General features: G+C 48.1%; 1 protein-coding gene across 2 annotated transcripts; it reads left to right on the top strand.

Moving 5' to 3' along the window:
• The first annotated feature begins 290 nt into the window (after positions 1-290).
• Pla2g15 (phospholipase A2 group XV) lies at positions 291-18,720 on the top strand. Of its 2 annotated transcripts, none has more exons than XM_060392039.1 (6): positions 291-540; positions 5,006-5,162; positions 13,665-13,783; positions 14,027-14,125; positions 14,572-14,671; positions 16,819-17,070. In XM_060392039.1, exons 1-6 carry the CDS (start codon positions 393-395, stop codon positions 16,925-16,927), a joined length of 732 nt encoding a protein of 243 aa, XP_060248022.1. In that variant the 5' UTR covers positions 291-392; the 3' UTR covers positions 16,928-17,070. The 2 variants fall into 2 exon arrangements, with proteins under 2 accessions (XP_060248022.1, XP_021488013.1); XM_021632338.2 differs by having other exon boundaries at positions 292-540; positions 14,447-14,671; positions 16,819-18,720.
• Positions 18,721-22,805: the final 4,085 nt, after the last annotated feature.

The following is a 22,805-nucleotide window of genomic DNA, read 5'->3' as shown; positions in this document are numbered from 1 at the left end:
GATGTTCAAACACAGCAAACGATAAACCTGTTTCCAGCCCTTTCGGGTGTGGGAGGGCCAGGAATCAGGAATGAGGACCCCCTGAGCGAGTATCAAGGACCGTGTTGGGTACAAGGTGAGGTGGGGCCGCCTCCTGACAGTGCCGCGTGGTAGCGGGGAGCCAAGCGGCGCCCATCGGCCGATCGATGCGTTCGGCGCGCAGCACAGTCTAGCAAGCCCAGGGGTGGGCAAGGGCGGGTGGTGAGCTTGGGTGGGAGGGACGCTCGCTCCAATTGGTAGAGCCTTAGCAAGAGGCGGGTCCTAATTGACTGGTGGCTGCGAGCGGTGGGTTAAGCGCAACGCTGCGGCCCCGGCCTAGGCAGGATCCCTAAGCTCTGAAGCCGCCCTTGGACATGCTGCCACAGTCTCACGCCATGGACTGCCACCTCTGCACTTGTCGCGCGACCCAGCTCCGGAGTGGCCTCCTGTTCCCCCTGCTTCTGCTAATGATGCTGGCAGACCTGGCGCTCCCGGCCCAACGTCACCCCCCGGTGGTGCTGGGTGAGACTCGAGAGCGGTGGGGTGGTGGGCGGATCTTGCAGGATCCTGTGCAGCCCAGAGCTGCTGGGCCGACTTCTCCGTTGTGCATCTGCTTTAAGCACGGAGCCCAGAGCGTTTTGGTGTCTAACCTGGGACGGGTCGGTTAGCCCATCTCCCGCCATGCTGGGCACGGGTGTGGTCAGCCACCCTCCAAAACATGGAAGTATGTCCGATTTCTCATTCCACCTACCTGCATCAGCTCCAAGCCTTGCCTCACCATGCATGCCCCCATTTCTTAGCTGGAAAGACTGAGGCAGTTTACCTCAGAGGACTCCTAGGTAGTCTCAGTATTGCTCTGAGTCTGCCTAGGAGGCATTACCCCTGTCTCCCTTCTGCATTTTGCAGAGCATGGCTGACCACCAAGATCATTTCCCTTTGCTCTAACTTATGAAGTGGATGGAACTGACTTTTGAGGAGAAGGCCTAAGGGAAACAGGATGGCTAAGGGAAGGCTGAGGAAAGCATTGGGAAGACAGCCTTGAACGGGTGTTAAGGGACTCCGAGAGCACGCATTGCCTCTACTCTCTTCCCTGCCAGACCTGGTTACTCCAGGCTATGTTGAGGCCAGGTGACATTCCCTGCTCACTCACTCTTTGGTCCCGGACCTGAACAGGAATGACAATGTTTCCTTGTGGTAATAGGCCAGGCTAAAATCTCCAGGAGTCTTAGGTGCCCCATTCAGCCCAGGGCTGTCATCTTAAACTGGTTTTCCTGTCCAGCCAGGACTCCTGAGATTAGAGACATGTTGAAGCATATGTTATATTTACTCAACTGGAGACTAAGTTCCTGTGCTTTTTCTGCGGGGATTTCTTGTTTTTGATTGCTTGGTTGATTGATTTAAGACAGGGCTTCTCTGCCTAACAGCCTTGATGGTTCTGGAACTAACTTTGTAGAGCATGCTGGCTTTTGAACTCGGAGATCCGCCTGCCTCTGCCTCCTGAATGCTGAGATTAAAGGCCTCCGTGCCACCATGACCAGCTGCTGGGGATATTTCAGTTTGTGGTACTGCAGATCATAGAAGGATATTGTTGGCAGGCAAAGGGGTTCCTGGAAGTCTCAATAGGCATTCTAAATTAGGCATGGTGGTGCATGCTTTTGATCCCAGTGCTCAGGAGGCAGAGGCAAAGGCAGGCTTATCTGAGTTCAAGTCCATTCTGGTCTATAAAGCAAGTTCCAAGACAGCCAGGACTACACAAAGAAACCCTGTCCATTTTTTATTTTTGAGACACTGTTTCTCTGTGTAGCCCTTGCTGTCCTGGAACTCTCTTTGTAGACCATGTTGGCCTTGAACTCAGATATCCACCTGCCTCTGCCTCCCAAGTGCTGGCATTAATGGCATACACCAGCTCGCCTGGCTGAGAACCCCTGTCTTGAAAACCAAAACAAACAAACAAATTAGGCATTTTAGGTCAGGAAATGGTATGAGGGATTCTGGACGTAGGTTCATTTTGAGATTTTTACATCATCCCTGCCTTTCCCAAGCTTCCTGAATGGTAGTAACAATGGCTCTCAGAGATGAGGTCTGTGTCGGGTAAATCAGCCTGGATGGGAGGATGCAGTGTGTGCCGGAACAAAGGTTGGTCACAAGATGGTTCCAGGCTGGTTGGAGTGGAACTGGGGGGAAGCGGGGGCATGGGTGGTGTAGAGCTTGTGATTTATTGGGTCATCTGGACTTTTACCCTGGGGGCCAGATTGAAGAAGTCACATATGAGCCTAAGGAGTTCTAAGAATTACAGCCTTGGCATTGGGACAAAGGGACAAATGCAATCTCTGACCACCTCAATGTTTGTCACTTTTTTTTTTTTTTTTTAAGGCAGGGTCTCACTCTGTAGCCCTGTCCTCTCTTTGTGGACCAGGCTGGTCTTGAACTCAGAGACCTGCCTGCCTCTGCTTCCCTAGTGCTGGGATTAAAGGCTCGTACTGCCACCGCCACTGCCACCATGGCTGCTTGTTTGCCACATTTTTTTTTTTTTTTTTTTTTTGGTATGGATGGATTGGCACTAACTGCACTCCAGTCTTAATCCATCCAGTCTTTATTTATTCCACAGGGCTCCAGACACCTGCATTCTCAATCTGCCCATCTTTTCAAGGATCGAGGCTGCTGTTGTTAATTCAGGCCAGAGAGAGCTGTTTCTAAGCACAAAGTGTGGATCCTGAATTAGTGGTGGAGGCAGCAAAACTCAGAAAAATTGATCCTGAGGCCTGGGGATGAGACCTTAGGCATCATTTGCACCCTTCTCAGCCTCAGTCTTCCCATCTGTTGAATGAATAATGAGGACCTGCAAGAAAGCTCAGTGACCAATAAGTAAAGGGATAGATAGGTAGGTAGGCAGGTAGATGTAAGCAAGCTGGTTGCAGAGGTGATAGTGGTGGCACACACCTTTCATCCCAGCACTCAGGGAGGCAGAGGCAGGAAGATTCATGTGAGTTTGAGGCCAGCCTGCTCTATAAAGGAAGTCCAGGACAGCAGACAAGGCTACAGACCTTGTCGACCCTTCCTCCCCCCGAAAAAAAAGAATGCTCAGTGGGTAAAGGCGTAAGTGTCCTCCAGCTTCCACACATATGCTGTGCTGTGCTCTTATCTTACCCCCCACACACACACATTAAGTCAACGTAATTTTAAATTTTGTATGAAGGTAAAGATGACTTCCCAGTGTTATCTGAAGTAAAAGTTCTGTGTGTGGCTCTCGTCCATGTCTCAGGCACCATGTATCTCAAGAAGGGGCCATTGCTATTTTTAGAGGCCACACAGACCGAATAGGGCAAAGGGTGTCTGCTAGCTTCCTCTTTCACCCATTTCCCCTTCAGTCGATGGAGATATTGACCAGTTCATATCCCCAGTTCACAGGCACATTAGGTGAAGGCTCCCATGCTGGGAATTTCCTGCCTCACACACATACATCGTGAAGGGAGTGGAAGGCCAGTGTCTCACCTGTTTCCCAAGACACTCTGAAGACACTGGGATAACTACTCAGGCCAGGACATGTGCCGGGTTCAGAGTCCCTGGTGAGGAGAGCTAAGTGGCGCCGTAGAGTGACCGTAGATCTTAGAGGAGGTTGTCGCGCTGGTTGTCAGGCCCAGGACTCTGGAGTCAGAGACAGGTGCATCTTTGAGCTCCAGGCCAGCCTGGTTTACAGAGCAAGTTCCAGGATAGCCAGGGCTACACAGATAAACCTTTCTGGGGGGAGAAAAAAAAGAGGGAAGGGGTTGTTTGTCTTTATGAACTGTACAGAGCATAGCTGTACAGAGGTAGCTGCAGCCTGTAAGGTTAATGGGAGTAGATCATGGGGATTTAAATACTGGCAATTTAAGGGATGGGTGTGAGCTTGGGCCCTAGGGTTTGTGTGGACCAAAGAGATTGACAAGGGTCAATCCAGTCATGCTTGGAACTTGGTCACACATCTTGGCCTGTGGCTTGTATGGCATGTTATTGCAGATTAGCCATCTGCTGTGGGACACCTCTCAACCTGTCAAGGCTTTCCACAAGACCTACCCTCTGGAACTTTGCTGGCCTTTAGCAATGCCTAAGGGCCTTGGTAGGCTTGCTGGTACCATTGTAAGCTTCTCTCATTTGTGTTTTTTATCATGACTTTCCTCCCACAAGCCTGTAATCCCAGCATTTGGCTGGTTGGAGGCTGGAAAAGCATGCTTTTGATGTCAGCAAGACCCTGTCTCAAAACAAAAACATAAGACATTGCCTCTAGATTTAATTTTTGGCCTACTACTCTGTCTTGGGTCCCACTGCTTGGAAGACAGATAAGACCCAGCTTTTCTTTTCAGCCTGGTTTATGCCTGGAGGGTACATATCAGATATCAGGCTGACCACTTGTTGGAGGTTTTGGAGAAACTCCCATGAGCCTCAGACCCCCTCTTAGTTAGAATCTAATCCGGGTCCATTACTTTAGAAACTACCATCTGTAGTTGTGGGGACAAACCCGGCAGAGATATCAGCGATCCACGGCCTCTTAGGGAAGTGACTCTGGCTTGAATTCCCTTCTGAATGGCCTACATGGAAGTTCCAGTGGAGATCTAGGGAAGTTATTTTTATCTCATAGCACTGGGGAGAGTCTGCTGGCAGGCCTCTTTCCCATTTACGCAGCTCTTCTTTCTGTTTGTTTTGAAACAGGATCTCATTATGTAGCCCAGGTTGGGTTAGCAGTCACCTGATCCTCCTGCCTCAGCCTCCCAGGTTTACAGGTATCCATCACCATGCCCGGCTAGCAGCAGCTTTTCTATATGACAAGGTGTCCTGGCCTCTCTGTCCGGCTTCCCTGTTTCTCATTGTGCTTCCGTTTCAGAGTGGGACTGCAAAGTCGGGCCGGAGTAGAGGTGTTCTTTCCTTTGGGTGACTCTTTTGCAGACTGCGAGGTTCTTGGGGTCTCCAGCCTGCCACGGCCTGGGCCCATGCCTGTCTTTCACTTCTGCAGTGCCCGGGGACTTGGGGAACCAGCTGGAAGCAAAGCTGGATAAGCCGAAGGTGGTCCACTACCTTTGCTTCAAGAGGACGGACAGCTACTTCACATTGTGGTTGAACCTTGAGCTGCTTTTGCCTGTTATCATCGACTGCTGGATTGACAACATCAGGTGAGGGCTGGTGTACCCAGGTTGGGGGGGGGCACTCATTTACGGGGCCTAGAGAGGCCTTCAAAGTCCCATGATTCCGTGTCCTCATTCCTCAACAGGTGGAGGTGACCTCTCTCTTCTAGGTCCGTAGCCCTTGATCTGGTCTGGCCTGGTTGGCACTATCTATACACTCTCAGAGGCATGATTTTCTTTTTCTTCCTGCTGCTTCCGGTCCTCCTTTTTCTAGTTCAGCCATCGCGTCGTAGACTCAGGTTTTGGTTTTTGTTTTTGCCTCGCTCCTATTCACAGACTCAGTGTGGCTCCCCTCCTTCCTTTGCCTGGTCTTGGCTAGAGCTCCTTGTTCTTCCTGCTCTATGTCTGTATCTTTGCACGTTGTAATATGCAAACATGGGGACTCTGATTTTACAGTCTTTACTGTAAATCCCCTCCCATTCACCCTTTAAAACCTGGCTGTTTTGCTGACTCAGTGACTGAGGGCCCTACCTGCTGTTGCAGAGAAACCTATAGCAGTGGTTCTCAACCTTCCTGGCGCTGTGACCCTCTAACACAGTTCTTCATGTTATAGTGACCCCTCCCACCTGTAAAATTATTTCATTGCTACTTCATAACTGTAATTTTGCAACTGTTCTGAGCCACAATGTAAATATCTGATATGCAGGATATCTGATATGCAACCCTAAAGGGGGTCACAGCCCACAGGTTAAGAACCATTGCCCTAGAGGGTTGGTTCCTGGCATCCACATGGTAGTTTTAACTTCAGTCTCTGGGGATCTGATGCCCACTTCTGTTTGTTTGGTTTTTTTTGGGGGGGAGGGCCAGTGCACACATATATAGAGACCATACATTCATGCAAATACACAAAATACTGAAAATGCAAAAATACTGAATACACATAAAATAGAAAATGTTAAAAACATCTCAAAAAAAAAAAAAACCAAACCAAAATCAACCCAAAAAGCCTGCTGGTGGTGCAGGCCTATAATCTCATTGCTTTGGGAGCCTGAGGAAGACTGTAGGCTCCAATCTACACTTTGTCTCCAAAAGCCACCGTTCCCCAAATAAGCTCAACTTTATTCCCTACTTAAAATCTCTCCTGCCATCATTTTTTCTCCAGGCCCCATGCATGTTCTTTTTAACTCTCACCAAGTATCAAATTATCTTGTTTTACAAAATTCAATATAGGAAATTTAAATTTTTTTCTGTTATAAAGTGTTATTATTATTTTATTTTATTTATTTAATTTATTTTTTGAGACAGGGTTTCTCTGTGTAGCCTTGGCTGTCCTGGACTTGCTTTGTAGACCAGGCTGGCCTTGAACTCGCAGAGCTCCACCTGCCTCCGCCTCCTTGAGTGCTGGTATCACAGGTTTGCACCATTTCGTCCTGCTTAAAGTGAAGTTTTTTACCAACAGAGTGTGATAGATCAAAAACTTCCCATCCTTAAAAAACACCTATCTATCTATCTATCTATCTGTCTGTCTGTCTGTCTGTCTGTCTATCGTATAGGGGTATCGGTATGGGGGTCAGAGGACAACTTGTAGAAATCATCTTCTCACTTTCTACCATGTGATCTACCCAGAGACTGAACTCAGGTTGTCAGACTTGGCAGCAAGACCCTTAACCTGCTGAGCCATCTCACTTTTCATGTTATAATATAATCAACCCAAACCCCATTGGTTCCTAACCACAGGTATGTTTGTAAACTATAAATGAAGCGGGTATGGTGGCATGTGTATAATCCCAGCATTTGGGAGGGAGGCTGAGGCAGGTGGATTGTCACAAATTTGAGGCCATCTTAGGTTACTGAATGGGTACCAGCCAGCATTAAGTAGCAAGACCCTCTGTCAAGACCCAAAACAAACACAGACAGAAAAAATTGATTTCCCTTTTGTGCAAACAGATCAGTGGTGCTCAGGGGACAAAGTTAAGGGGTATATGAAATAAACATTTTAGTTGGATGGCAGAGGATTTAATTGTCTCAGGGATTTTTTTGTTGGTTTGTTTTTTGCTTTTATTTTTCGAGGCGGGGTTTCTCTGTGTAGCTCTGGCTGTCCTAGAACTCTGTAAACCAGGCTGGCCTCAAACTCACAAAGATATGCCTACCTTTGCCCTCCGAGTGCTGGGATTAAAGGTGTGCATCGCCACCTCCCGGCAGGTAATTTTTTTTTTAATCTTCTATTTTGACAGTTTCATACATATACCATGTATCTTTGAAAACTGGCTTTTAGGTTTACTTTGTTTTTTAAGGGTTGGATTGTTTTACCTGTGTGTGTATATGTTCACTGCATGCGAGCCTGCAGAGGTGAGAGAAAGGCATCAGTCTACCAGAACCGAAGTAATGGTTCTGAGCTACCAGGTTGATGCTGGGAATTGAACCTAGGTATTCTGGGAGAGAGCCATCTCTCTAGTCTCCTTTTCTTTCTTTTTTCCTTTCTTTCTTTTTTTTTTTTTTAATGTTTTTCTTAATTGTATGTTTATGGTTGTTTTCCCTCTGTGGTTGGCTGTGCACCACATGCTGGAAGAGGCCAGAAGAGGGTGTCAGATTCTCTATGGCTGTCTTCGAGCTCACTGTGTAGAACAGGATGGCCTCCAACTCACAGAGATGCCCCAACTTCTGCCTCCCAAGTGCTAGAACTAAAGGCCTGGGCTACTACACTTGGCTTATACAGTGTTTTTTAATCATATTCGCCTCCTCCCAAAGATATCCCTCTCCCACCTTCATACCATCTCCTTTTTATTTTTGTAAAGATTTATTTGTTTTTATTTTACGTGTGTGGGAGTTTTACCTTCATGTGCGTCTATGTGCCATATGCATGCAGTTCCTAAGAAAGCCACAAGGAGGTGTTGGGTCCCTTGGAACTGGAGTTACAGATGATTGTTAGCTGCCCTGTATGGGTGCAGGGGATTGAACCAGGGAGCTCTGCAAGAGCAGCCAGCGGGGGTGGTCTTCTTCTTCTTTTAGAATTATTTTATCTTATGTGTATGTGTGTTTCTCTTCAGTGTACATGCCTGATGCCTGCAAAGGCCAGAGGGTCTTGGATCCCCTGGAACTATAGTTGCTGATTAGTATGAATGGCCCCATGAATGCTGGGGATCGAACCTAGGTGGGTTGTCTGGAGGATCAGCCAGAGCTCTTAACCTATGAGCCACCTCCTCAGCCCATGTCCTCTTCTTTAATTATTTTTTTTTTAAGAAAATTACACTTATTTACACCTGAGAAAATGGTTCTCTACCATGTTGCTTGCAGGGATTGAACTCAGGTCTTCAGGTTTGTCAACGAGTATCTTTATCCACTGAGCCAGCTTGCTGCCTTATCTTTAGTTTCTTGGCTTCCCTCCTCTTAATAGCCTAATCAGTTCAGTTAGTTCTGCCTACTGGAGTGTTTGCTGATCTTGCTGGTGTGACCTTATGAACGAAGCTTTCATGAGTGCAACAGCCATGTGATGCCCAGAAGATAGCATTTCACAGTACTCTTTCCAACTTCCTCCTCTTCTTACATCCTTTCTCCTCCTTCTTCTATGGTGTTCCCTGAGCCTTGGGGGGTGTTGTTAATAGATGTCTCATTTAGAGCTGAGCACTCAGTGGTTACTTATTCTCAGCACTCTGACCAGTTAAGATTCTCTGCATTAATGCTGCCCACTACGGAATTAATGCTGCCCACTACGGAAGAAGTTTCTCTGGCCTGGCTGAGCAACACTAATTTAATGCCCATAAGCATAAATATCTAAAAGACAGTTTGACAGACAACATGCTCATTTAGCAAAACAGTAGTACGTTCTCTGCTAGTGCCTGTGACTTCTCAGGCCATGGGCTTTTGAGCAGGTTTCTAGTGCCAGGCTTGAATTCCCTTCTATTGAATGGGCCTCAGATACAATTTAAAAAAAAATAAAAAAAGTGGTTGGTTATCCATATAACCTTCATGCCACTATTACATCAGTGGACACATCTTGCCTGCTACGGCAGTATTGCAGCTTTCAGGCTTTGCCCAGCTGGTTTATACCATTGATGACCTTTCTTTCTCTCTTCCTTGTTTTTTTCGAGACAGCAGGGTTTCTCTGTGTAGCCTTGGCTGTCCTGGACCCGCCTGCCTCTGCCTTCCTGAGTGCTGGGATCACATGTCGCACCCAGCTCGCCATTGCTGGTTTTTTTCCCTCAGTGGCTTGTGTAGCACCATCCAGTACTGCGAGATCTAGCTATCAGGAAGGAAGTCTCCAGGTCAGGTCTCGCTTTCATCTGCTATGCCTAGCAAACAAAGAGCACAGTGTCTTTAGCAATAGGGCCTTGCCATGTAGTCATAGAGGGCAACCAGAAGCAGTGGCAATGGTCTCTGTTGTTTTCATGGCCTCTATGGCCTCCTTGACCAAAAATGTGTAAGGAGTAATTTTCATTTAAATCCATCTCTCCCGGGGGAAGCATTTTCTACCCATCCAGAGGACCTGTCTTCAGACTTCCTTTTATTAAGAATTATATATAATTTTGGTTTTTTGTTTCTCTGTGTAGCCTTGGCTGCCCTGGATTCACTTTGTAAACCAGACTGGCCTCAAATTTACAGAAATCTGCCTTCCTCTACCTTCCAGAGTGCTAGGATTTCAGGCGTGTAACACTACGCCTGGCTAAGAATGATATATTTTAATGAGTTTACAAAGAAGTGGGTTTTATAGGATTTTTTTTATGGGTCCTTAGTTTTGCCATCCCTAATCTCTCTTCTTTGCCTGTACACACATACTTGTATGTGCTGTTATATCCTGCTTATTTTATGGAACTAGGGATTGAATGCAGAGATTTTTTTTTTGGTATTGTTTTTGTTTTTTAAATTTTTTTTGTTTGTTTGTTTTTTATTGTGTGTGTGTGTCTACCAGACTGTTGTGGTGGTCAGAGTCAGTTCCTGCCTTCTATTTTGTGTATTCCAGGTTAGTTAGCCGTCAGTTCTCCTGTCGCCCATCTTACCTTAGAAGTGCTGGGATTACACTCATCCTACTTTTTTGTTTGTTTTGGTTTTTTTTGGGACAGGATTTTTCCGTGCAGACCTGGCTATCCTGGACTCACTTTGTAGACCAGGCTGGCCTCAAAACTCATAGAGATTCGCCTGCCTCTGCCGCCTTGAGTGCTGGGGTTACAGGCCTGTGCCACCAAGCCTGGCCTCTTTTGGGTTTTTTGTTTGTTTGTTTGTTTGTTTTTGAAACAGGGTTTCTGTGTAATAGTTCTGGGTATCCTGGAACTTGGTTTGTGACCAGGCTGGCCTTGAACTCACAGAGATCCACCTGTCTCTGCCTGCGAGGTGCTAGGACTGAAGCTGGGTGCCACCAGCACTTAGCAGTAAAAAAGACCAACAAAACAATGACATAAAGGGGGTTGGTAAGGTGGCCTAGTAGATTAGATCACTTGCTCCTTTGGCTGAGGGCCTGCATTTGAGTCTCATCACTCACACAGTGGCTCACAACTGTCATAGCTTCAGCTCCAAGGGTCCTGATGCCCTCATTTGACCTCTCCGGGCATCAGGAATGCATGTGGTATACATATACACATGCAGGCAAAAAAAAAAAAAAATCATACTCACACAATTAGGTTTTTTAAAAAGGGATTTGAGACAGGATCTTGCTGTGTAGCTCAGGATGTGTAACTAGAACACTCTTGATTGAGGTCTGCACCATAAGGAAATCGATAAGTGATGAGTTTAATTTGGTCCCCAGGCACTCCTTGGAGGTGGTATTGTTTTTAAATCTGCTTTAAGGAGGTAGGGGTATAATCACATTTAGTTGATAAATCACTTGTATATCATACATTATTAGGCTCTGGACCTGATCCCCAGAACCACAACAAAGCAAAACACAACAAACTTACTTTATAGATAAGGGAATCTGGAAGCTCAAAGAATTTATAAAACTAGCTACAGCCATCTCAATTCAGCTGATAAATCACAGAATCAGAATTCAAACTCAGAATTGTATTAATCTTTTTTTTTTTTTTGAGACTCAGTTTCTCTTTCTGGCTATCCTGGAACTCACTCTGTAGAGCAGGCTGGCCTCAAACTCAGAGTGCCTCAGGCTGCCTCTGCCTCCTGAGTGTTGGAACTAAAGGTGTGCACCGCCACTGCCTGCCTGAATTGTATTAGTCTAAAGTCCTTTCCCAGACAGAGGTGTCTGAAGGCAGAGCATAGGTTTCTGTTTATTTTTGTGGGTTTGCTTTTTTTTTTCTAGAGTTATTTTATGTATATGAGTGTTTTGATTATATATGTGTGTGTGTGTGTGTGTGTGTGTGTGTGTGCTTAATGTGTGTGCTGGGTGCTTGTGTAAGTCTGAAGATATCAGATCCCCTAGGACTGGGAATTACAGATAGTTGTAAGCCACCAGTGGGTGGCTTTGGGAATGGAAACTGGGTCCTCTTCAGGAGGAACAAATAAATGTTAAGAGCTAAGCCAAATCAAAGAAGATAGTTGGTGCCCCGTAAATATCTGAGCTGACTAGAACTTCACTGGCTTTTCCCGAGACCTGCTAGCCAATCTTCCAGGCACCCCGTCCTTCACTCTTGTTCTTGCTGCCCTCTTTGTTTACACTTTTTGGTGTGTGATTGCAGCTATTTCTGGGCTGTTGATCTCCATTTCTATTTCTGTCCTGGAGACATGTGGTTTCAGGTACTGCCAATGAAGGCACAGGTTGATGCTGATAGGAGCCCTTCTCCTTTTGTCTTCGTTGCTTCTCTGACCTGTTTAGATTTTCATCGTGCACAAAGCTAGCTGCTTTAGCTTTCCATCATAATTTTCTACACTCGGCTGGTTATTCACTGGAGAGAGTGGCCTGAGGCCCTATCTTGTGATCAGTGTTATATCCTGTCAGTTTCTGTGACTGAGTTTTGGTTTTTTTCTTCTTTTGAGACAGGGTTTCTCTGTGTAGCCCTGGGCGTCCTGGAACTTGCTCTGTAGTCCAGGCTGATCCATCAGCCTCTGCCTCCTGAGTACGGTGATTAAAGGCATGCTCCAGCGCCACTTGGCTTCCAAGTTGCTCTTCAAAGACTCAGTCAGTCTTAAGCTGCAATTGCCAAACACAGTAAAATTTCTATCATTAAAAAAACAATCTTTAGAGCCAGAGAGTTTAGAGTGCCAATTGAGGCTGGGACTAAAGACATGTGCCAAACTGCCCGGAGGCTTTTTTTTTTTCTTATGTGTATGGATTTTCTGTCTGCCTGTACGTTTGTGTTTCAGGTGTGTACAGTGCCTGGGGAGGCCAGGAAAGGTGGATGAATCCTCTAGAACTGAAGTCATAGATGATTGTAGGTACTAGGACTTGAACCCTTGGTCTTCTGAAACAGCAACAAGTACTTTTAACCACTGAACTTTCTCTCCAGGCCTTTGTAACTGATCTTTAATGACAATAGGATTCAGGACCGCTAACATATTCAGCTTTTCTGGGTCGTTATTTTCCTCTGGTGTTTCCTATTACTTCTCCAGGTCTTGCCAACCCCTGATCTGAGGAAGTAGAGCAAGTAGAGCAGCCATGTACCGCTCCGAGTTTGGTTCTGTTTTTTACTGCAACCGCAGACGCTACGAGCTGATAATACCTTGAGTTAGGAGTTACCAAACTATCTTTGGTAGTTAGACAGCAACAGAACATTAACAAAGGACTGCCCAGGAGATGACAGTCCCCATCACTGCATTTAGGAATGGGTGGCCACATCCTGGGTGTTGTGGCTGCCGGCAGGTCATCTGTCCTTGGATGGCTGAGCAGGTCATGAGCAGGTTCATTCCCTTCCTCTTTGGATGACATGACTTGGGGGAGCCACTAGGATCCAGTGCCCAGAGCAAATAGGATCCAGCTGAACCCATTTTGGTGTACAGTACATGTTTTCTCCTGTCTCTCCCGACCTGCACCTGTCTTTCCTCTGGGCCCTGTCCCACCTCTCTCCTACTCATCTGTGTAGAAGTCATAGACACTGAGGCCCTGAGGTGGTCATGTCTGCTGTGTGCATTGCTCACCATCTGCTTTGCTCTGTGGATGGAAGGTGCTACCGACAAGACTAGGCCGCCTCCTGGGATCAAGTATGATGTTGATAACATAGCTGTAACTGGCGCTTCCATCTGTCTAGTCCAAGACCCTTGTTCTAGGTGAGGGGATGCCTGGAAAAGGGAATTTGCTTTGGCAGGGCCTCATGATTAGTGTCTGGAGTAAACCTTGATGGAGTTCTCATTTGGGTTTTTGTTATCTGAACCTCTGTACTGTTGGGGTTTTTGTTTGCCTATTTGTTTGAGACAGGGTCTCTTACAGCCTAGGCTAGCCTCAAAGTTATACATAAAGGAAGATAACCTTGGCTTTCTGATCTTCCCAATGCTACCTCTCAAGTCCATGTCTGGCATTGATCAGTGTTTTATAAGCTTGCCTTAGTACTTTTTCATCCCCTTCAACCTCTGACTGAACCAGGAAGTGAGACTGGAGTATGGCTAAGGGCACAGTATTGAGACACACTAAGCTTAGTGGTGCCAGTGAGTTACTGACTTGTCTTCTCCTGACAGGCTGATTTACAACAGAACATCTCGGGCTACCCAGTTTCCTGATGGTGTGGATGTGCGTGTCCCTGGCTTTGGGGAAACATTTTCTGTGGAGTTCCTAGACCCCAGCAAAAGGAATGTGGGTATGTAGCTTTTGCTCGGGCCCTCCAGGGCACGAGGCTGGGGGCTCCAGGCTCTGCTGGGCCTCTAGAACATGGGAAGTACTACATCAGTTTGAAGGGGTAGCCTATAAGCAGTCTCTGATTAGTGGACACTAAGCTATCTTACACTTCTTCTGGGAGACAGATGTCACTGTCTCTGTGGGTATGGTGTGGGTGGCTAACATTGGTTATATTTTATGTAATTCTATGCCTTTCTGTCTGTAGGCTCCTATTTTTACACTATGGTGGAGAGCCTTGTGGGCTGGGGCTACACACGGGGCGAAGACGTCCGAGGGGCTCCCTATGATTGGCGCCGAGCCCCAAGTAAGAGATCACTTGCGTTTCATCCCTGAGGGGTTGGGAGGCAGGGATAAGGTAGTCTTGGACACTAATAGGCCTTGGGTCCTCCCTACATCTGGGCCTCTGGCTGACATCACTGAGTCTTGGCAGCGGCAGAGGCTAAGACCGAGGGGGGAAACGGAGTCTCGGTGTCCTCTCTTCCTGAACCTTTGGGGGAACTAGTTTGCTCCTACTTAGTTTCCCACACTCTCTGCACCCCTAGTCCTGGGTCTGGCCTATGGATTGGTCAGTGGTCCAGATCCCAGAACACTTCCTGCCTGACCCCTGCTTGGCTCTGGCCTGCAGATGAAAACGGGCCCTACTTCTTGGCCCTCCGAGAGATGATCGAGGAGATGTACCAGATGTATGGGGGCCCCGTGGTGCTGGTCGCCCACAGCATGGGCAACATGTACACGCTCTACTTTCTGCAGCGGCAACCACAGGCCTGGAAGGACAAGTACATCCACGCCTTCATCTCACTGGGTGCGCCCTGGGGGGGCGTGGCCAAGACCCTGCGTGTCCTGGCCTCAGGTAAGCCCTCCCCGTTCCTGTTCCGGGGTGGCTGTTCCAGGAAGCTTTCTCATCTCTTCTGTGGCCTCAGTGCTATGTCAACATCCTTCGTGTCTCCTCCCTGAACTAACACTTTTCCTTCTCCAGAGTGATCTTCTATTTTAAATATCCGTTTTTGGGGGCCCAGTGGATGGCTCAGTGGTAAAGGAGCTTGCTGTGCAAGCCCAACAACTTCAGTTCAGTTCCCAGAAACGGTAAGAGAAAGAGAGAACAACCTCCGCGAAACTGTACTCTGACCTCAGCATACAGGCATGAAATGTGTGCTCATATGCATATCATATATACACAATAATTAATTAAAGACAAACAAATGTTTATTTTTTTCTCCCCAAAGAAAATCTAATGCAGTGGCTGGTGAGGTAGCTCAGCAGGATAAGGCACTTGTTGCCAAGTCTGAGGACCTGGATTCAGTTCCCAGAACCCACATGGTAGAAGGAGAAAACCAACTTCCAGGAGTTGTCTTCTGACCTCCACGTGCATGCCGGAGCACTCAGATGAGGAGGGACACACACACACCCCTCTTTAAAAAAAAAAAAAAAAAAGGCAATAAAAATAAAATATAATTCTATTCCCAGGTTCTCCTCTCTAGTGATAGCCCTTGTAATTTGTTTAATCTGCTGTAATCTTGTACACAGAGTGACAACAACTGTTGCTCATCGCTTATGTGTGCGGACACACGAACACACAGTTCTGTATACCTGGCTGGCAGAACCCGATTTGCCCCACGGTTCTTTGGACTCCCTTCTCAAGCCTTCCTCACCCCACCCCCACTCTGCGTCACAGGAGGAAGGCTGACTACCATATCCTATTTATGAGTTTCACCTGCCTCTGTGGGCAGAACAGGGAGGAAGCAGGTGCAGGTCTGGCTGGGTCTGTTTGCCTGGTAGTTGGGAAAGTTGATCCTCTCTTGGCCCTTCGCCAATCGCTTTGTGTTTTCATGACTGTAGGGCCCACCCTCTGCAGTCATGGGGCAGGGCCTCCTGGTGCAGAAAGAAGCTACCCTCCCTCCACCAGGACTGAGTGGCAGCCTCAGGCCCCCTCAGTTGGGGGCTGTGAACCAGGGCCATCTCAGGAATCCTCAGACCTTCTTCCGGCCATCACTGGTAGCCTGCCCTGCTTGATCATTATGATCAGTCAGGTTTATAAATCTCTCCCAGTAGCGATCCTGAACTGAGTGCAGAGTGAGCGTAGATGTTTACATATGGTGAGGATTCATCACAGCCCTCTGCCCTGCCATTCCTGGGCCTACAGGAAAGAGATGTGGGGGCCTTTAGAATTTGATAGGGAGGCATAATAAGAATTCAGGCATTGTCCATCTCAAAGCTTCCCTGGAAAATCCCTTAAATTTTTGGCTCGGATGTTAGGAAACTGCTGTCAGCGCCAGAAATCCAGGGGTGGGAGAGATAGAAATCCACGAGCTCCTAGGAGTTTCCTTTTCTCCAAGGATTCTAGTGGTAAGGTAGCAGGCAAAGCTACCCTGGGGCCAGCTGAAAGGCCTCCCCGCTGTCAGCATTGGATAATGGGTTAATAGGGAACCAGGGAGCAGCCCTGTTGCCTCAGCCCCTGAAAGTCTCGCTGGCTAAGGGGAAGAGCTGACCCCAGCTGTAGCTCCCCACCCCACTGCCCTGCTTCCAGCAGGGTCCCTTCTGGGCCAGTGCACAGGCTCCTAAGTGGGTGGGATGAAATCAGATTGGCTGAATCCTGGTCTGAGTCTAAGGAAGGCATGTATACAGTTCAAAGTGATAAAACAGGAAAAAACAACTTGACCATCTGCTTCATCTTAGACAAAACTAGTGCCCACAGGCATGGCGGTACACACTTAGCAGAGGGCTTTACAGATGAGCAAACAATAACTCGAGGAGGGAGGGGAAGTGCTCTCTGAATCTTGGTTGAGGAAGTATAAGATATGCATGTATGTTTTTCACATACAGAAAAAGAAAAAATAGGAAAGAAAGAAAAATAAAGAAGAGCCAGTCATGTGTGGATTCGGGGAGGGGCTAACAGTCTAAGATTCTGCAGTATTGAGTGGGCCATTGTCTAGCTCGGTAAACCTGCTATCCACATAGTTCCCTCCCTGGGCGCAGGCTGATGGAGCTCTTTCCTTCCAGGGGACAACAATCGCATCCCTGTCATTCGAACACTGAAGATCCGGGAACAGCAGCGATCTGCCGTCTCTACCAGCTGGCTACTGCCATACAACCACACGTGGTCACATGAAAAGGTATTTGTGCACACACCCACGACTAACTACACACTCCGGGACTATCGCCGCTTCTTCCAGGATATCGGCTTCGAAGATGGGTGGTTCATGCGGCAGGACACAGAAGGGCTGGTTGAAGCCGATATGCCGCCTGGCGTGGAGCTGCACTGCCTCTATGGGACTGGTGTCCCCACGCCGGACTCTTTCTACTATGAGAACTTTCCTGACCGTGACCCAAAAATCTGCTTTGGTGATGGTGATGGCACCGTGAACCTGGAGAGTGTTCTGCAGTGCCAGGCCTGGCAGAGCCGCCAGGAGCACAAAGTCTCATTGCAGGAGTTGCCGGGAAGTGAGCACATTGAGATGCTAGCCAATGCCACTACCTTGGCCTATTTGAAACGTGTGCTTCTTGAACCTTGATTCCTGCGCCAGGCTGGCTGGGTGGCTGGACCACGGGTCTGATCTTGTCCTCTGACTCTTCCGTGGCCTATGAGCTTGGCAAAGTTTGTGACCATCGTTCAAGGGCCTAACTCTTAGGCTATAAGGCATTTGCCCAGGGGAATGCTATTTCTCGTCCTTCTTACGTAGAATAGCAGTGAAGAAGGAAGAAATAAGTGTGAACTCAAAGGACATTTGTTGGAAAGAATGCTGCTACTGATGGATTTGTGACCTCAGACTGGCTGTGTAGGCTGGATTGTTGGCTCCTCACCCCGGTCCCTAACTCAGGCCATGCAGTCCTTCTAGCTCCTGGTCTTTCCACTCTAGCCTACTCGGCCCTAACCTTCCTGTGACGGATGTTAGTTATTGAGCTGAAGTCCTGCCCTGGAAGGTTCTACAGTGACCCTCAGGTGACCTTCCCACACACTGGACTCAGGTAGCCTACTACGCTGGCTGTAGGTGGCTAGAGCTGCCGGCTTTCCTCTGACTTCACTGGTGGACATCCTGAGTGTGGGGTCTCCTGGATGCAGTCTGGCAACCTGCAGGCAGGGCAGCTGTGTGCTCCATGATTCCTCCAGGTCCTGGGATATTTACAGTCCACTCTACCTCTCACCTCTAACAGCATCCTAGTTCTGAACTGGGCAGCAGAGGACCCCTCAATTCCGGGGGACATGTCCTAGGATTCCTGATCTCCTTGGTTGTGATGCGGGTCCCAGTACTGAAGCTGGCTCTCTTGATTCTGGAACTGTAGGTTAAGGAGAGTAGTGCCTAATGTCATGGCCTTCTAGCAAGGTACCTGGGAAGAAAGTGAGCTCAACGGAACAACCACGGGTGCTCAGAGCTTCCCTGAGCCCGCCTTGAGAACTCCACCACCATCTCACACCCTGCTGTAGGGTCTTTGTACCATCCACATGGGCTGGCACAAGGCTTGGCACCTCTCAAGGTGGTAGAGTTCTTGCCCAACACTTGCTCCCATCAGGCAGCTGAGTGGGTTTTGTTTTGCAGAAAGTAGTGCAGAGGTTTGAAAGGGCTTCTGAGAGAGCTAGGAGCTTACAGTTCCCAGCTAGGGTTTTCTGTTTGCCCTGGGATGCTGCATGGTCTGTGACAGCAGGGATGGGGATTCTGAGGCCTGCCATCTGGGCCTACCACAGGGACAGTGGACCTGACTATAAGCTTGGGTCAGCTTTTTTAGGTTGGGTTCCAAAACCACTTTCAGGCTGGGCCGCACTGCCTTCGCACAGTGCTTCTGGCACTGGACTTTGTTAAGCACATTCCCATCATCTATCCCTCACCTGAGTGGTAGGACTCCCATCTGGGGCCGCGAGCAAGTTGTACCTCGATTTTGGCAATAAAAGTATTCTGGATGCTGTAAGGTGCCTTGCCCTGCCCTCCCTAAGAGGAGGGAGCTGTGAAGTATGAAGGTGAGGCAAAGGTGGGTGCTTGGTCCATGGCTTTACTGGGCTTTTAGCATTATCCTCTGCTTTCGCTTTACCCTATGTCTTTGGAGTCAATTTCTCTCATGGGGACCAAGGAACAGACCAAGAACTGTGTCTCTTGGAGTTGGGCTCTTATTCTCACCCTGTTCTGTAGTTCAGTTCTCATATGATGCCCCAAAGCTGAAGGTGGTGATAAAGGATGACCCTGCAAATGACCCTGGCTGGGTTACCTAGGCCCTGTCCTCCCTCAGCTGCTGGACTCAGTGTCCTCTGATGTGGTGATTCCCCACAGGCTCTAGAACAGGTGGGAGAACCGATCAGGGTGAGCTAAGAATGACAGGTTCAGCCTGGTTTTATTGTAACTGGGGCTAGACCAGGACTTCTGGAGTCTGGCCCAGATCACTTTACTTTAGCCATATTTAAGCACAGCATAATTTTGGGGAAAAGAGGATTCAGATAACAATTAACTCAGTCCCAAGTGTACAACAATTTTAGACATGTTTACCTCGAAGCTCTTTGCAAAGTACACATGGCTTCATTCACAAGATCTTTTCGACTAAGAGCAATGCTCAAGATAAGGGAAAATGACTGAGGTAAATATGCTTGCAGGAGTCTCAGGATTGGCCTGGCCCTAAGCTAACATAGAAGTCACTTAGGCTGCTGTAAAGCGCAAGTGGCATTACTCATAAGAATAGGTCTTATGAAAAAAGGGTTGGGGGACTGGAGAGATGGCTCAGCGGTTAAGAGCACTGTCTGCTCTTCCAGAGGTCCTGAGTTCAATTCCCAGCAACCACATGGTGGCTCACAACCATCTATAATGGGATCTGATGCAGGCATACATGCAAATAGAGCGCTCATAAGTATAAATAAATCTTAAAAAATAGGTCTTATGGCCTAAAAGCAGTGCTCAAGATTTAGGAGGGAAGGGTCTGCAATAAATAAATTCTGGGAGATATGGGCAGAGCCTGTCTCATCAGGCAGCAAAGGATCACCAGGTTGTAAAACTAGATCATTGCCGGTCTTCCAGGAAGAGCAGCTGCTGTCACCTTCCTCCAGCGAAGAGGTGAGGCGTGTGTAACTGTCCCGGCTTCTCCATTGCTTATCTGTGTGCACAAGGCCTTCCTGCTCTCTACACTTTGAACTTAAAAGTTCATCTTAGGAAGTCAGCTTTCCTAGATTCAACATCTTATTTGCCTGCCTTCTGAGTCGGCACAGGGAGCCACAGAAAGAGATCAGGCACTGGCCTGCCAGACCTTCGCCATAAGGCTCCTTAGAGCTTTGCTTCAGATGATGGGAAACTGTTGCCAGCCTTGCAAAGCCAGGAGTGGAAGGCATGGAAATCCATGGATTCCAATGAGCTTTCCTATTCTCAAGGACTCTAGCAGGAGAGAGAGACATACAGAGACAGAGAGAGACTAGGTTAAGATTGGGATGGGCAGAGAGGGATGAGCAGAGATGATGACTAAGAAATAGGGGCACATGGCGATGGACATTGGAGTGTCTGAGGTAGAGAAGCATGCAGAGGGTTTGGGTCCCAGCCTGAACTTTGTGGTGTTGAACCTGGGGCCACTGAAGATGGATTAGGCTTTCCAGTGCCAGTTTCTGTTGAGTTGGCAACTCTAGGTGTCAATATATCCTTGCAGCCATCAGAGGGCGCTCTAAGCCTCAGTGTACAGGTATAAAGCATGGAAGAAGGGGGTTGGTCAAGAAAGAAGTGAAGGCACCCACAAGCCCAGCTCTGGCACCTCAGGCCTAAGTGAAAGGTTGATAACATGAAAAGAAGCCTCACTCCCTGGTCCCACCCAACTCAACACTTACCTGCCCACCCATGCCATCTTTTGTGATGACCTTGTAGCCAGCTACCCACTCATTCTCCTTTTTAGCACCTCAATTCCATAGCTGCAGGGAAGGCATTCTACCAGCATCAGCCAATTTGCTCGGGTAGCATTTTGACCTCCCTGAGCCCCAGCTTCCTTATCTGATTAGTGAGGATAAATAAACATATCCTGCAGGGTGCGCCTGTAGAAAAAGAGTGCTGATTTTGGAAAACATCTGATCCTCACCCACCTATTAAATTCCTGTCATTAGACTCCACCATGGTACCAGATTTGGGGTTACAGTCTGTTCCCTATCAAACTAGGTTTAGCCATGTACCCTCAATAAACTGATAAAGGGAGTCAAGTTAATAATGAAAAGCAGAGGGGCTGGAGAGATGGCTCAGCGGTTAGGAACACTGACACTCTCTCTGATGACTGGGGTTCAATTCCCAGCACCCACATGGCAGCTCACACCTGTGCCTAACTCCAAGATCTGACACCCTCACACAGACATACATGCAAGCAAAACAAAAAACAAAACAAAAAAAAAAAAACAATGCAAACAATGCACATAAAACAAAAACAATTTTTTTAAAAAGCAGAAAAAGGAGATCTGTTCAATGTGGTCACACTGGGATGAGGAAAAGAGATCCAATGACTGCTCTAAGACTGTCTTTGGGGGTCCTGATTGGAGGATAGGGCTTACATTTTTTTTCTTTTTTCAGTCAGGGTTTCTTTGTGTAACGGTACTGGAACTCACCTTGTAGATCAGGCTGGCCTGGAACTCAGAGATACCTTCCTCTGCCTCCGGAGTGCTGAGAGTAAGGGTGACCACTGCGACCACTGCCACCACCACCCAGGCTTTTCTTGTTTGGATTTGTTTTTTGAGTTTTATTTTGTTTTGTTTTTTTGAGACAGAGTTTCTCTGTGTAGCCTCTACTCTGTAGACCAGGCTGGCCTGGAACTCAAGAGATCTGCCTGCCTTTGCCTCCCAAAGTGCTAGGATTAAAGGCGCGCTGGCTTCCAGGCTTTTGTCTTGTTTTTGTTCTGAAACAGGTTCTAACTTGCCTGCCCTTGAACTCACCTAGATCCAGCTTCCTCTGCCTTCCAGGCATTTGGATTGAAGGCGGGTGTGGCACTAAACCCTGATAATTTTTTTTTTTTTAAGATTTTACTTTATGTGTACGTTTGCCTGCCTGCATTTATGTATGTGTACCACATGCCTGTTGGATCCCCAGGGACTGGGTTACAGGTGGTTGTGAGGCACCATGTGGGTGCTGGGAATAGAATCCCCTTCCCCAGAGTGTGCTCTTAACTACTTAACTCTTAATAGGGCTTAAATCTTAAGCAAGAAACACAGAACCTAGGCGTAGTCCCTTTCGAACTCCCAAGTATGTCCTTTAAGGTCATCTGACAAGTTGTAAATTTTTCTCCAGGAGATAAGCCCCTCCTTTGGATGCTTCTGCCACTTCCTCTCCTAGCAAGAGAAAATACTGATTTCTTGGGGTCCGTTCAAAGAAAGTCTGATAGCCCAAGAAGAAAGCACAACTGTTCCTTTAGAATACATTTACTCCTATCAGACAGGTCCGTTAGAGGGTCCAGTGAAATGTAAAGACTGGAGGCCTTGGATTGAGCACCAGCGCCACCAGAGAAGAAGGTAACCTAAAAGGAGATCGAGGAGCAACTAGTGAGAGAGGAAAAGGACAGGAGGCTGCAGCATTCCCAAGACAGGCGAGACCAGGACAAAAGCCCTGGGGTGACTAAGGGAGCAAGAAGTAGCTGTGCCTTCCAGGGTCGAAGTGAGTCTGAACTGAAGTCCTGGGTTCCATAGACTGAAGGTGGGCCGTCATCTAGGTAGGGAGGCGGTCCAGAGCTCTTTGTGTCAATTGTCCGGGTTCCCCGGGTGTGGAATTCCCATAAACGCCCGGGAAGAAAATGGAGTGTGGGGGCCCTTAAGAGCTCCACGCTGCAGCATCCCTACGGGGAGCCTCAGAGGCTTCAAGTGACTTCATCCCAGATGGGGGTGACCGGACCCCGGTCACAGCCGGCGGGGGGCCCCCGGGCCCCGCCTGCCCGAGGTAACTCACTCCCGGCCCGCGCATCGCCTCGTGCCCCGGCGCGCGCTCTGGTACCCGGAAGCAACGCCGCCCGAGGAGGCCCCCCGCGCCGGTCCCGGCCGGGTCCCCAGGCGGCGCGCGCCGTCG

This window comes from Meriones unguiculatus, chromosome 10 (genome assembly GCF_030254825.1).
Source record: "Meriones unguiculatus strain TT.TT164.6M chromosome 10, Bangor_MerUng_6.1, whole genome shotgun sequence".
Lineage (NCBI taxonomy): Eukaryota > Metazoa > Chordata > Mammalia > Rodentia > Muridae > Meriones > Meriones unguiculatus.
Note: the sequence above shows the minus strand (reverse complement) of the source record. Positions and strands in the feature narration are given on the sequence as shown.

Bases quoted from the DNA above. Each gene is read 5' to 3' on its own strand.
- Pla2g15 (XM_021632338.2), top strand. From the start codon at position 393: ATGCTGCCACAGTCTCACGCCATGGACTGCCACCTCTGCACTTGTCGC. The intron at 14,126-14,446 runs GTAAGAGATCAC...TCTGGCCTGCAG, and splicing joins TGATTGGCGCCGAGCCCCAA to ATGAAAACGGGCCCTACTTC. The intron at 14,672-16,818 runs GTAAGCCCTCCC...CTTTCCTTCCAG, and splicing joins CCTGCGTGTCCTGGCCTCAG to GGGACAACAATCGCATCCCT.